Source organism: Doryrhamphus excisus, linkage group LG11 (genome assembly GCF_037039965.1).
Source record: "Doryrhamphus excisus strain RoL-2023G ecotype Guam linkage group LG11, RoL_Dexc_Guam_v1.1, whole genome shotgun sequence".
NCBI lineage: Eukaryota > Metazoa > Chordata > Actinopteri > Syngnathiformes > Syngnathidae > Doryrhamphus > Doryrhamphus excisus.
In genome coordinates this window covers 10,793,327-10,808,654 of record NC_136367.1, presented here as the reverse complement: position 1 = coordinate 10,808,654, position 15,328 = coordinate 10,793,327, and the positions used below count along the sequence as shown (strand labels likewise).

General features: G+C 40.9%; 2 protein-coding genes across 6 annotated transcripts in view; one reads left to right on the top strand and one right to left on the bottom strand.

Moving 5' to 3' along the window:
* Positions 1 to 7,332, bottom strand: part of esyt2a (extended synaptotagmin-like protein 2a) — a 32,244-nt gene extending 24,912 nt beyond the window's left edge. For 2 of the 4 annotated variants that reach the window (XM_058078627.2, XM_058078642.2), the window contains exons 1-2: positions 7,165 to 7,332; positions 5,863 to 6,262 (exon numbers count right to left, since the gene is read on the bottom strand). In XM_058078627.2, the coding sequence (XP_057934610.2) occupies positions 5,863 to 6,255 (393 nt within the window). In that variant the 5' untranslated portion in view covers positions 6,256 to 6,262; positions 7,165 to 7,332. Of the gene's footprint in view, positions 1 to 5,862; positions 6,288 to 6,780; positions 7,053 to 7,164 lie in introns of those variants that run through there. The other 2 variants (XM_058078635.2, XM_078794746.1) reach the window with 2 other exon arrangements.
* A 3,178-nt stretch (positions 7,333 to 10,510) lies between these two features.
* vipr2 (vasoactive intestinal peptide receptor 2) overlaps positions 10,511 to 15,328 on the top strand; it is a 29,542-nt gene continuing 24,724 nt past the window's right edge. For both annotated transcript variants that reach the window (XM_058088822.2, XM_058088811.2), the window contains exon 1: positions 10,511 to 10,757. In XM_058088822.2, the coding sequence (XP_057944805.2) occupies positions 10,707 to 10,757 (51 nt within the window). In that variant the 5' untranslated portion in view covers positions 10,511 to 10,706. The remainder of the gene's footprint in view (positions 10,758 to 15,328) is intronic.

The window sequence follows — 15,328 nt, the reverse complement described above, 5'->3', positions numbered from 1 at the left end:
TTTTTCTGGTCTTATTGGACGATTTTGGAGACTAACATGAAAGCACATATCACACTTGTCAACATGCAGCAGGTGACACAAAAACAAGTGGCAGAAAAAAAGTAATTTGTAGTACAGTGGAATCTCGGTTAGCTTCTGCCTGGATAGCATGTTTTTTGTTCAACTCGTGCCAGAATTTCGCCTCAGTTTGCGTGCATTCTCCCATTAGCGTAAAGTATGGTGTGCATCTTGTAGTGTTACACTGCAAGTCCTGTTTTTCTTTCTTCCATATCATTTGCTTGCAAACAAAATGGAAACCGAATCAGGAAGTCTATGAAGTCTAAGCGGTTAAGGTGGTGCAGTGTGGCGCAGGGTGTCGGAGTGCGGCGCAGCCCACGCAGTGGTCATTTGGTCCAGTGTACCACTGTGCGCAGACAATTAGGTAATTTAATAATAATAATAATAATAATACATTTTATTTAAAAGCGCCTTTCAGGACACCCAAGGTCGCTGTACAGAAGATAAAAAACACCAATATTAAAATACAAGATAAAAGACAACATACAATAAATAAGAACATACAATAAATAGGGGGAGGGGAGACCATGTGAAGCAGTTAAAGAGAATAGCAGAGCGGCTGAAAGCTCTGCTCCCCATAGTGCTAAGACGTGCAGAGGGTACAGTGAGATGGAGGGACGCGGAAGATCTGAGGAAATGGGAAGGGATACATTAATTCTGTCAACCAAAAATCCTGAAGGGGAATGTCCAGCCATCTGTTTGTTACTTCAAGCTAAAGTAAACTTGGGTTCTGCTCCAAAACGCACCAGCATGTCCATCTGAAGAAAAACGAAACAAGGATCAAATCAAGTCACCACCGTTAACGCTCTATTTGTGACAGCCCTAATCAAAATACAATTGTTTTCTGCATGTCAAACTATAATTGTAAATATTATAATATTTTATAATTGTAACAATGTGTTTGTGTTAATATTTTGGCCTTCTGGAAAGGACTAATTGGATTTATATTATTTCTTGTGGGAAAATATATTTTTGTTAATTATTTGGCTAGCGTCCATTTCTGTTACAGTCAGACTGGAGCAAATAAATGATGCTAAGCAAGGTTCCTGTGTCTCATACACATGCATCATGGGCCTTTCCACAAATACATTGCACTTCTGTGGGAGACACTGAATGATGTCTTTATTGTCTTAATTTCCTGTAAAGTCGTCATGGCTCAGTCAGAACGCTCGGAGACAAAAGCCAATCAAGAGAGTGTTCCTGGAAGGTAAAGAAACGGGAAACCAGGATGAGGAGACGACCAGTGTCTATATTTATCCTTGCAGAGAGACAGAGTGCGAAGAGAGAGAGACGGCACCTTGCATCGCTTTCATTGTGTTATTACTGTGTCGACATTGTGTTGTCATGTGATCACTGAGCAGCAGCATCTGTTTTAGTACACTCACTGGACACTTCATTAGTTACACATGAGCGCGTGACATGAAGCAGTTAAAGCAGTTTAAACTAATCTTGATGTTTGGTTAAGTTTCTCCAGTTTGTCACCTCTGCATACCAAAGTATGAGAATAATGGAGTCACTCTCTCTGATTCAAAGCTGCTTTCCCTGCACAATTTGCATAAATGCAGAGTCATTTGTCAGAGTGGAAGTCAACTGAATATGTGTATCTGTGTGTGCATTTCACACAGACCTCCAGCATTAAAAGAGCAGCTCTCTAAATTCAGAGGGGCACACGGCCTCCATGTTCCTCTGCATTGTTTCCATTCTTGACTGCCGAGGCCAGCCCCGCCCTTTGGCACATCAAACGGGCTGCGAGGCCCCGCCCACATACCAAGTCACTTGACACGGAACATGCAATCAGCTGACATGTCTTCCTCCAGCGTGGTGTGTGAAGCCAACGGCCACTCGCTTGGGCTCGTCTTTTGTACGACGTCACATTGTCACAATCACACTTGACTGGATTTGACTAGATTGACAGTGAGGGAACTGAACCGAGGACCTGAGTGCAAGCCCACAATACAACAGAAGATGTCATGAGCAGAACCCTTTTACACTTCCTGTTTAAAGAGTGATTGCTTCAAAATGCCATTAATCAATCTATCAATTCTTAAATTATTATTATGCACATTCTTAGTGGAAATGGAAATACCCCCCCCCCCCTCCCATCATCACGTCTTCATCAAACGTCTTCATCAATTTATATTCCTATGATTCAACTACATCAATCTGTGTCCAGCAAGGTTTCCATCCAGGACTACAAATATCGATCTAGTGCGTAGTGGCTCACTGCTGCGCCGAATTCATGTTTGCTCGGCATGTTGATATGTTGCCGCTATTCGGCGCCACAGCGAGCCACTACGCGGCAATCACATAATCTTTGCCGTGAACTAGTGCCAACTGGACTCCTAGCAACATTGCCGCAACTTGGCTCACGCCGTTACATTCCAGTGGATTCCAATAGGCAGACTGTTTGCGACATTTGGTTCCACGTAGTGGACACTTCCACTTGTATCAAGCAATCGGTGCGACAACATTTTTTAAACATTTTGAAATTTTCTTGCCACCAAAGTCGATTTTTGCCGCCGTTACGGGTCACCACGAGCCAGTTGGGAGGCAGTTTGAGCCACTGCACGCCACTAGGCACCTTATTGGCGACACTAGGCGCCACAGCAAATTGCATTGGCGCGAACTGGCATCAACTACCAACTAGCGCCAGCCCAGTGGACTCTTAGCATAACAGCGTTTAAAAAGGTATTCAATCAATTTAATCAATACTAGAACACAAAGCTTTACCATTGATTGTTGTTTAATATCCATAATTAATTTATACCTGATTCCATTACAAAAAACTACGTTAATCTGGGAGACAGTGCCTTGCAATCAGCAGGTGAACTTTGACCCCCTCAGTGGCGTATGTTATCATCTTCACACCTTTACCACACTGACCTACAAAGCCCTCTTGTGACGTCAAACAGAAGAACATGTCTACAAAACCATCACACTTGAGGTTGATGATGTCATCAACGCCACGTCAGCATGGAACAAGTAAAGGTGGTTTTCACTGGGTCAACACCGCAAAACAACAAGTAGTGTTTGACATTAAAATTAATTTGGACCTCCACAAATACATTCGGCATGCCTTCGCTCATAAACACATTATAGTGGCACTGTCTGTGAAAGGCCTTACAGGAGATGGCATCAGAACTTTAACACACCTCATATGCAAGTGGTCTGCCAGAGAATAATAACATGCACCAGGAGGGATCATTGTTGCCAACTTACAGTATATTTAGACCCCTCGAGATTCTGTTATTCAAAACAGGACTATTGACAAATTTAGGAATGGGTACTTTTATAGGAACTGATGTACCAATTCACGTAACGTTTGTGTACCTAAATGCATCCTTGTGACTGTGAGGGAGTGCAAGAGTAGGCAATAGCTGGGTGTTGCAGTTGGCACGCGCTTGAGCAAACGGACGTATTTGTAGCAAGGCGTGACGTGCATACATGCACTCGTCTCACATGTGGAGATTATTCATTTTGGAAAAAGTTACTACTACGATAAAAGTTACATAAAATGTTCAAGAAATAACCAAAAACCGCAGAGAAAGGTGGCTGCCGAACCGTTCTCAACGAGTGGAGTCGAGACTGAACACGTTCAAATCCACAGCGACCAACAACATTTATAATAAAATGTATCTAATTTTAAGTGAATTTGTGCATTAAAATACATTTTAAAACCACTGCGTAGTTAAGGGTTTTCATTTTGAAGAAATCTGTGAAAGACCAGCAAATGTTGCAATGCAAAGTTAGGTGTTGTTTTGACGTACTTATTAAGAGTTTCCATATCGATAAATAAATGTTACACTGATTTTTATCATTAAACATTCATTAATTCATTTTCTACCACTTATCCTCACGAGGGTCACGGGGGGTAAACTGAATTCAATTCAATCAAATTGACGATGGCTTCCAGTCTTTATTAGATTATTAGCTCAAAGAAACAGATGCGGTTTCTCAATTGGTGCACTTGCGTACTTTCAGTTAGGCTTTTGTGCTCAGTGCACGATCAGAACCTGGATGGACACTTAATAGTCATAGTAGTGTTATACATATGTGGTATATGTTACAAAAGATTGGCTCGACAAGAACGAGACGAGACAGGTTTTTAACATTACCTTTAAGAAAAGTACAATGAGAATATATAATATAGGAAACTGTATTTTAAAGTACTACTTTAATTTCTGCTCCGTTACACTCATCTGCACTTTGTGTACGATACCGGCCCCACCGTCACCCACTGAGACAAAGAACCGTTGTTGAATGGAACAAACGTGCCAAGGTGCTAAAACCAATGCAACTTTGTGAGTGAACTTGCCTGTTTGGATGTGACATGAGGAAAACAAACACGCATGCAATGACAATATATTGAGGCCATAAATGATCAAGTTCATTCATTGTGTGATATAAAGGTCCCAGGCAGGCATCCTGCACATGAGACATTTTTTCCAGAAAGAGAAAGCGTCAAGTTGGCGATAATGCTCCGTCGAGTGGTTGCAATTCACCATTAAAAAAGAAGACAAAACTGAGTATACGGATGGAAGTATTCCTTTTGAGACACAGCATAAAAGTCAGTGATGACTTTGAATATGGCATTTTATGGCTACACCATGACACCTCTTTCACCATCTCAGGTCACGAATGTTAAAGTGGTGGTGACACACAAGCTCCAGGTGTGTCGGTTGCTCAGCAACAATCTGCTAAATGCTGCTAATCTATAAATGAATCTGTTTCAGAGTGAATATCGTTTGAGTCAACGCTGGCATTTAGAAATTCAGGAGGTAAGAACATGGAAAAAGAGATCAGAAAAGTTGCAATAGGCTGGAAAGCATTGAAATTGGAACAGGCTGCTCTGTGATTGACAGCTGACTATTCTAAAGTCGAACCAGACTCCCACCTCAATCAATGTATTCAGGAAAGAAGTTCTGGTAATGTTTAAAAAGATCAAAATATGGCAAAATACTTTAAATAGTACATGTTATCGTGAATGTACCTTTACTACATGATTACCGTAAGTATATAAAACCGTGTCAGAGGGTTCTGGAGGTGTTTTAATATCGCTTTTTGTAGGCAGCATCGATTTGTCCCGTTACATGGGAGAAATGAGCTGTCTCTTTTTTATCCGTTTTTATATCTTTAGAACACACACAACAGAGAAAGATGTGTGTTCATGTCTCGGCTCAGTATTGTGGACGATGGGCAAAATTCCCCAAAAGAGAAGAGACTTAAAGTAGACCTATTATGCTTCGACCCTTTGTATTGAGTTGTGGTCTCCCTAGAGCAGCGACATACAATAACCCGCACAGAAAACTTATTTGATTTTGCAGAATCTGCACCTATTCCCGCTGTATGTCCTTTGATCTGTGCTTCCTGCCCACTCCGCTGTGATGGGCCACACGCCCAAAGTGCTTCCTAGCTATGAACCATATAAGGAAGTCAGTCCCTCTGTGACATCACAAAGGGCCCGTTTTACCACACCTTTTGAAACCAAGTGTTTTGAGCCATCCCAAAAGTCTTTCAGGACTCACTTCCAAATGCGCAAACCTCATGATCTGCAACTATGGCATGTTTAACACCAGAATCCAACATTCTAACTACATTTATAGGTCAGAATGGGGAAAGCATCATAGGTCCCCTTTAACACCAGAATCCAACATTCTAACTACATTTATAGGTCATAAAGGGGAAAGCATCATAGGTCCCCTTTAACACCAGAATCCAACATTCTAACTACATTTATAGGTCAGAAAAGTGGAAAGCAGAAAAGGTTCCCTTTAAAGGAAGAGAAGAGTGGCAAGGCGTGCTTACCCACGACGGCAGGTCAGTAGTAGGAAGACTCTTCTTGACAACTATGTCCTTGTGTTCCAGGAAGGCCAAGGCCCGGTTGATCCGGTAGTCCTTGCTGCCATGTGTTCTCCTCCAGTAGAACAAGGCGGCCAGTCCGATCAGCACCCAACTGAAGCTGAACTCAAAGTAGCCCAGGATGTAGATCGGCAGGATGATGGCAAACGTCTTGGCAAATTTCACCCACATCTGGGTGACATCCGTTAGGGAAGACTGAGGCTCGCTGCTCGGCTCCTCCAGGGCGGAGGGCGGGCCCAGTGTGGAGCTGGTTGTGTCAGTCGATGTTGAGACAGGTCCATTTGCCATGGCAACTGGTCCGGCTGAGCCATCCATCCTGGAGCCAACACTGTTACTCATTTCCCCTCTGCAGAGACAATGCCAGACATTGGCTGCAGTAGAAATAGACACCACACACAAACATGTACGAGGTGTACAAACACAATAGTAAAAATGGGTACATTCATTAATTCATATTATCATATTGTGTGCCTAGTTAAGTGGTGGTGTTTATGTATCCACAATAGTCCAGTATTCGACAACATGAAGCAAAAAGGATGCCGGTTTAATTAAACTGTACATCTATACAAAAGCTTAGGCTCATGTTTGTGATCTATAATACCATCACCGGGACATCAAAGTAGTTCGGCTACCTTGATTAGTTAAAAACTTCAATATGTTTCTCTGGTGGAAAGAATGTGGCCACCGTTTCACGTCCTTTGCACCCTGTCGTCATTTTTGTTGCTGCGTTCCTGTATCGCCATTCCCAACGCTTCTGCACCCCCAAAACAACTTTTAACTACCTTGAAGACGTGCTACAACAGAGGGGCATCAATGAAACACTGTTAGCCATTGTTGCATTCCGCTTCCATCCAACACACAAACCTTCACTTCTGCGTTGTATTCAACTTTCATGAGTGAAGTGAACCTCTTCCTGGTCTCCACTGCCGTTGACATCACGTCAACGTCAACGGTTAGCTTTTGGAGCTTGCTGGACGTCTGTTATTTTTGCAATACGCCGAAATAAAGAATACCGTCTGATAAATCACATTGTCGGGTCAAATGAATAGAACGGTAATCCATTATGTACTCATATCACACAAACATTAAAGTGCAGGTTATTAAAGCAGAGTCCGTTGTGACGTTCTCCACACTGAGTGACACGTAGAAGGGTTTCTGTGTTTCTGTGCAAACGCGCGGTCACGGAAAAAACACCAAAATAATCAACTTGTTCCATCCAGCTGTTGACTAAATGCTCGTCACACTCACCACAATCCACATTCGATCTTCCGGAATCAACGAACTGGAATTCAGCACCGACAAAGTCCGGTGCTCGACATGCCGACCGAGTCAACTCCGACCAGGCAGTCTCCCCCTGAGATCATCCCGCTGAGGAGACGCCTCGGCCCGCCTCGGCCCGCCTCTGTGCCCGCAGGAAGCTGTCATCATGTCAGAGGGAGCGCCCTGACGGAGGACTGAAGTGGCAAAATAGCGAACTCTAGTGGCAAACAAAAACAATGGCAAAAATACAGTATTACTATTTCTAGAATATACAACAGTACAGAACACTGTGAATCCCTCTAACTTCAGATGCGAATAATGAAATGACTCCAAATTACACATGTTGTCTTGCATGATCACAAATGGCATCATAGTCACAAAAGGCCCCAGAATAATCCCCATGATTATAGAAATGAACCTGGTGATTATAGCAGAGGGCTTCACATTATATCAGGAGCTGTCAACAAATAATCAGTATCCCCCCAAACGAATGAAACTACTCCAAATTCACAAGTTTTATCTAGCATAGTCACAAAAGGCCCCAGAATAATCCCCATGATTATAGAAATAGAAAGGCTTAAAGTTGTACTTAATTTTCCAAGCACTAGCTGTGTATCAATCTGGGGTCTGCAACCTATGACAAGAGGGCTTATAATTGTCCACTTGCACTATGGATATGATATAAGAAAAAGATTATGTTGTCATTTGTCAAATCTTAATAATGTTTTGGTGAGTGGGGGGGGGGGGATATTGCTGCGGATGGCATAGATTACACACGCCTGACATTTGACTGCCAAAAAAACCTTCGTCGACCAGATGTAGACGCCTTCTGCACATACGCAGCACTGATTGCATTTCCGGTATGGTGACAAATGAGGACAAATGTTTCCTCCTTCTCCATTGAGAAGAAGTCTGCATTTAAACCATCCTTTGTAGCCCATCATATCCCAACATTCTTTCCGTCCAGGACTCATTGCTTTTTACACTTTTCTGACCTATAATTGTAGTTAGAATGTTGTATTCTCGTGTTCAACGATGCCTAAGTTTCAGATAAAGAGGTTTGCGCATTTGGAAGTGAGCCGTGAAAGAAGTTTGGGAAGTCTCAAAAAGCTCGGTTTCAGAGGGCGTTGCAAAACTGTTCCTTTGTGATGTCACAGAGGAGCGGGCTTCCTTATGGGTGTGGCTATACGCATGATACACTCTCTGTGCTCCCCTAAACTCTGTTTCTCTGTTTAGGTGGCAAGCTCAGGCAGAAGTTATTGGAGCAAGAGAAAAATATGTTCATCTGTCAACAGCATTTCACACAGGATTGTTTTTGTGAACATGAACGGAAATATCCCCCAAACTGTCTCCAAAGCCAGAAGCAATGTGCTCTCACCAATAAAGGTGCAGTAATGTCGAACATGCTGTGCGTCCACAGAGGTGGAGAGAACCACAGTGCTTATTGTCTGGAACGAGGTAGTACCTCAAAAAACGTGTCATGACCACATTTCCACTAACAATGCTGTGCTGGCGCCCTGCTCCAAGGCACCAGCGGTCCCTCTGACGAAGTGTGTCCGAAAATGAGTGCTCCTCTTTGGGAAGGCAAGGTTGGAGGAGCACCAGCAGTGCCTACTCTTTGAGTTCATACACGGTAGGTCAGAGGTCTCCAGCCAGTAGCTCCTGAGCTGCAAGTAGCTCCTAAACACTTTTCAGTTGGCTCTCCAAAGATTTGATTCATTTATAATCAACTCCTACACCTGACCATTTTGGCGGAAAGCCAAAATACCTGGAATAGGTGCAGAATCTGGAAGATCTGTGCAGGTTATTGTGTGTAGCTGCTCTATAGGAGTCCACAATTCAATACAAAGGGTCGAAAAATGAGCACAATAGGTCCCCTTAAAAAAAAAGTCAACATTAAGGGGCAAAGCTGGGAGAATCAAGCGTAAGTATTGATTTATTTCTGCAAGCAGACATATTGATGTGCACAACGTTTGAATGTAAAATACAATTTAAAGGTTTCTCCCACATGAAAAGATTTATGACTTTGATTTTACTAATGATATGATTTTACTTGATATAACTAATATATTACCAACATAAATGCAATAAAATTAAGTCATTATTTGTCTACATCACATCCATGTTTTATTGGCATATTCTGTGTGTTTTTTACTTTTATGGATGTACTTGTGTTATGTTTACATTTCTCTTGCTTCTGTCTTTAGAGCAGTCTAAAGAAATGCATGAGCTCACAAGCACATACAGTAAACCAACAATAAAACTATATATATGTATGAGTAAATGTAGGAATGTTAATAAATAAATATTGTGCTGAAACTATTGGTCTTGGGGTTTTCATCAGCTGTGTTAATTGCAAAGATTGAGGAATAGGGAGGAAGTGTTTTACAGTGTAAAGTACAATCCTTTTAGACAGGAATGAAAATACAGTGACTATATTAAACATGTATGTTTATACATTGTTTTATTACATCAAGTCATAAATGGCATAATAATACAAATATTAAAATGTTTGTGTTGTTGCTGAGTGTTGAATGAACGTATTAGCCAAAAAGTAATAAAGGAGCTATTAATGTTACTACTGTTTAGTATATCAGGTTTAGCTGTGAGCTGTGAACCTTTCTTCTCTCTCCCGTCAAATCTACATTTAAAACCCAATGACTTGCTTGTATAATGTTATGGTTTTTTTGTTCGCCTTGACTTTAGTTATGTTACCACGACTTTCTTACTGTACTGCCGCCATTGAAGGCAGATATCTTTCTGTCATGACGGCAAGGTAAACAGGAGAACACGTGACACCCATTCATTGGATTTGATGGGGTCCAACACTCAATATGAATCCGATATGAAACTGAAGATGAAGATTCTACCTAACAAACATGTATACATGACTCTCCTTTCGCTCAGTGTCATATTTTCATAGCTATAATACAGGTTTTGTAACATTGCTGTACAGTAGGATACATTTATCAATTCAATTCAACGTGGAGTTTATGACGAATGTTTACTCACAGCACAGGTCTATCTCTTCCGCGAGATGGCAGCATTTAAAAACAAAATCCATTCTGAAGAAAAAATGACACAGCCAACTAGTCTACATCATTGTGCAGTGTTGATGTGTTTTCTGTGTCACGAGTGTAAAAGTTAACTGATAATTCGGTAAAACATGGTTAGACAGACAAAACACGAACTAGACAAACACGGAAATAAGTCAAGATGACGCCCCAAATGTAAAGCTGGTCGTTTCCGGTTGATGTTTTACTTTGTAAAATCATGGAGGAAGTGAACTTGCCCACAATGAGGAATATTACATTCTGATGTAGTGCGAGCACATTCAGACACACTTTGCGGATACAGAACATCATCATCCTCATCATCTGCCGGATCTTCTCCCTCCACTTTTATTTCTGACGAATTTGTTGACTTTTTATTATATGGAATTAGAAGCGTTTGCAATCCACCGGACGGAAGTCCCAAAGTGATGATAATAATGTGAAGATTTACCTTTAAACAGTTCTTTTGGATCAACGATGAAAAGTTTGTTTGTCCTCGTCTTGTTTTTCTTAAGGACTCTCCTGATGGTGAGTTCACTGATAATTGGCGTTTCTGCTTTTATTGCCATATGAGCCCGAGTTTTTAATCCAGAATGATAATTGCTTGATACAGTATAGTAAACGATTGTGTCTTCCTAAACTTATCACTTCCAATATTTTTTTAAAAAACAGTTTTTACAAAGATAATGATCTAATAATGCTCACCTTTGATTGGCACCAACAGAGAGGTCAATCAAAAGTCTTGTTGCTTATTCAGGTCGTAGGATACAATAAATAATAACTTAACTCACTTTCACGTGCTCGATTGTAATCAGAGATAGCTTATGTGTTAATGTTTCATTGATTTTGAACATGCATACAAGTTACATTGGAATACATCACATAGTACAATTCATAGTTCTGCATATCCAAAAAGAAGTACTATGAAGAAGCAAAGCTTATGTAATCCTTCCCCCCATATGTTTCATATCAATTGCAATATATTTGTTCACTTCCTGTATTCAAATTGAACCGCACTGTTTGCCTGTGAACATGATTGAGCAGGTTTGGGGTTCGATGAAGGAGGAGGCTTGGAAGATGAAACCCCAAAATGTTGATAAATCCGGGAGTTGTTTAAAAGTTGTTTGCCATTGTATATTATTTGATCAATTAGTTATTTGAGTCATTGCTGAGACGTTTGGATGCTGTCCACCAAACTCATGGAAACAATACACCATGGGTCTCAAACTCGCGGCCCGTGAGACGCTTAGTTTGAGGCCCCCACCTTGATACCAAAGTTTAATGTTGAAATGACAGCTTAAAGCTGTGTGCACACCGGGCACAATTAACATGATTTTGCCCCGCCCATACTGTTACCCTACCCTGTCACCCCGCCCTGTTTTGCTTTGGATTAGCAATGAAGCTAAAGGCTTATGACGCTGGGTACAAATAAATGCAGGAAATGATTTGGAATAAAAGGGAAAATACACGTCAAGATCAAGCATCTCATCAAACATGTTGTTAAAGTTACCACGCTGCTACCAGATGGAACTGAGTACCATGCTAACTTGCTAATTGGGTCAAATTATTAAGTTTCATTAATGTTCATGTTGAAGGTTAAATAACTGTTAATACTGTACATTTGAATCTGAAAAAAATAATTTCTCTACCAACAGTATGTGGTTTCTTACGTTTTTCTTATTTGCTGTTTTATTAATTTTTTACTTATTTATTACTGATTGATTGATTTATTGTCTTTATTCTTAATTTGTTTATTTATTTATTTTTATCTTATTTTGTGTATAGAAAAATAAAAGTTAAGAGAACAGTGGAATGTTTTATCAGATATTTTGGTGTGGAAAACCGGAACCAAAGTACTGAAAAAGTGTAGGGTATAGCAGAAGCAAAAGCATTGAAGATAGTTTTTTTAATTGATTTTTTTCCAGTTTTTAATAAATGCGTTTTGGGGTTTTTTTTTAAAACCTGATGCGGCCCGGCTTCACCCAGAACCTAGCTCCGGTGGCCCCCAGGTAAATTGAGTTTGAGACCCCTGCAATACACCATATTAAATCTTCTTACCAAGGCACCCTGACTGTACATTCTGATGTTTTGGTAGCTTTCAAATGTAGGTACCATATTCCTTATATTCCACTCCTAATGAAATGAATGATACAAAACTTTACAGTTTGCTGTAACAAGCATAACCAGGAGGCTTTTGCTCTTCATACAAGCATTTCTGACTCCAACTGAGAACCTAAAAGTTAATATATTATTCATATAAATTATACGTATATTCTTTATTAGTCCTACAGTTTGGATGAGTGACAATACTTTTGTCAGGCACTGTTCTATGAATTCATCAATGTTTATCATTGTCCTTGTACAACTCCACGGTCACAATGAAAGAACACAAGGATAGGTGTAATGCACACACAAAATAAGAGAAAATCCAGTAGATGACAACAGATTGTAAGATTAGCGGGTTGTTAAGGTCACAACTAAAAAATGTGAACTAGATTAAACATTTAAACATCATACACACACACACACATACACACACTTTTCTGATGAAAACTACTGTAGACTTTCCAAAGCCTCCTTGAGCATCTGATTTGGGGTGTTGTTGTGAAGCTGAGAGCTGCACAACAATACTTGACAATACTGTTGATTGCATCAATCATCGTGCAGCACAAATGTGCCATCATGTCTTCTCACTGAGGAAAATGGCTTTGAACAACCTGAGACGGTGCTCATGCACTTGCCATTTGAAAGGAGTCTATGCCTGTCATGACTTTACATCAGTGCTTCTCAATTATTTTCTGTAATATAGAAAGGGAAGAATATACAGATACAGATACAGATACAGATACAGATAACAGTCACTTGCTCTCACGGTGGAGCTCCATGCAAGATTTCACCGGATAGAGTAAGGATGACTGTGAGAAAGGTGAAGAGCCAGCCCAGAATTGCAAATGAAGTCTGACAGTCAACACCTGAATGGCTCAGACCAGGCTTGGGAGAACGTGATGTAGTCACATGAGAAGAAAATTGTCTTTGGCATCAAGTGGGCTCAACGTGATTGAAGGAAGACAAATGGTGAATACGATCCCTAATGTCAAACATGGATGTGGAAACATTCAACTTCGGGACTGTTTGTCTGAACCCTGGCGATCAACTCCAAAAATACAAGATCAGCAGGTTCTCAAATACTTACCTGTGTTTTCCCCACAGTACATGAACATATCCAGTGTCCAGGACTCTCAATTTAATTCGTTATCCCAAATGAGTTTGGGACTCGTCATGTCTGTGTGCTCAGACATGACTGAGCGATGACCCTGAGGAGTCACTGCTGACTGGTGTGAAAATACCGTATGTGCACAGCGTCTAAAGTTCAAAGTACAGCAATTAGCTTCCAGAGGATTATTACCTGGGCCTCAAAGCCTTGACGATGCTAACGGGCTAATTAAGGCAAGCCTGTAGAAGTACAGTAGTCATTTTGCATCCATCATTTGTCAGTATTATTAATTGATTGTTTGTTTGTTTGTTTTTTGACATGTGCCCTCTGCCTCGGCCCAACATCCTGAACCTGGTTTATTAAAGAAAAACGGGTTCCAATCTAGTTGTCTTAGTGTCACCCACAACTCTGGTTCTGTGGGCGAATTAGAAGAAGACTATAAACGACCAAAAGTGAGCCCAAGGCTCTTTTTCATTGGCATCTCGAGTCTCGAGCCTTGAGTGCTTATTAGCATTTTAGCATCCCATTGTGTGATGCGCTATCAACAAGGAGCCATTAAAGCTTGAGGACAACTGTCAGCGGCTTTCAGTTGCACCTAATTAGCCCTTAATTAACACTGATGGTGTTTGTCTTGAAGTATGTTCTCTCGCAAGCACGGCGATGCATCAAGCAGGCAGCTGTCACATGGAGGCAGTCTTAGAATAAACGACCTGCTGTCAGCAGACATTTCCCAGCTTGCTCTTGCACTCTTGTAACTTCTACGAATTTGGACAGATATGGCATCAGGGTTGCGGTGGATTTTTGGCGATATTGCTATGATGACGTGCGGTCGTGTAACACTTACTCGGTGCCGCTGGCACAAAGCGAAGAAGAACACCATCAGGTTTTTGGACTTATTGTTGCTTTCTTAGTCGATTTCATTTGAGCTTTCTTACTTTGCTCAATGAATACTATTTATTATGGCTCATGGTTTAGACGCTAACTGGTATGTTTAAATGTCTATTTGGTGACGTAATATTCACCAAATACTATACATTCCAATTAAATTTTATGGGTACATTTAAGTCAAAAACAGTAGTAGTCTAATGTAGTCTAACCATTTTAATATACATATTTTTTCTATTGAAATATTTTGTAACAAGTCTTTTTTCAGTGTGACCCTAATCCTCCCTGGTAATCTTCTGATGCAAGCCGTGTTTATGTTTACAATGTGTCACAGGCCAGGAAAAACTGAGACTTTGGAGACCCCTGCTTTATTGTCCTTATTGAAGCTCGTAGACACCACAAAAGATGGTTGAAACAGTTCAGCACTGGGGGGGGGGTCAACTGCAAAGGAATTAACCAGCCTGTAGGACTACTGTACGTCAATCACTATAGCGATTCCCAGATACCATACACATATTGTCCTATCTGAAGTACATATAATACTGTAAAATCAAACTTAAAAAAACACGGTGCACAGTTCTACACAAGTAGAACACTTTTTAATTGGACTTGAATTGTTGAATGACGAGCCGGGCTGCCAGCCGTCTAATAATACAAACTGTGGCAATTAAAGTGGAAGCAAGTCTCAATGGAAGCGTGAGTGAGTCACCATTCTAGCGCAGCCAGTGACTGTTGCCGTGGTAACTGTTTTCTTTCAGGGATGAAGCATGCACTTCCTTTTGTCATACGTATCTGTTCCGCCGCAAGCTCCTCTATGTGTGTCATGCATGCATTTATTCATTATAATCTTAATGAATTTTTAAATCCCTGCTAACTCCTTACTTCATATGTCGGGTCATGTAATGTTTTATGGAGCATTGGACCCCTCCATCCTGCGACAGTGGCGGTCTTAAGGAAAAGGTCGCGTCGTCGTCCACAGGCAAAAAAACTAAAATCAAGT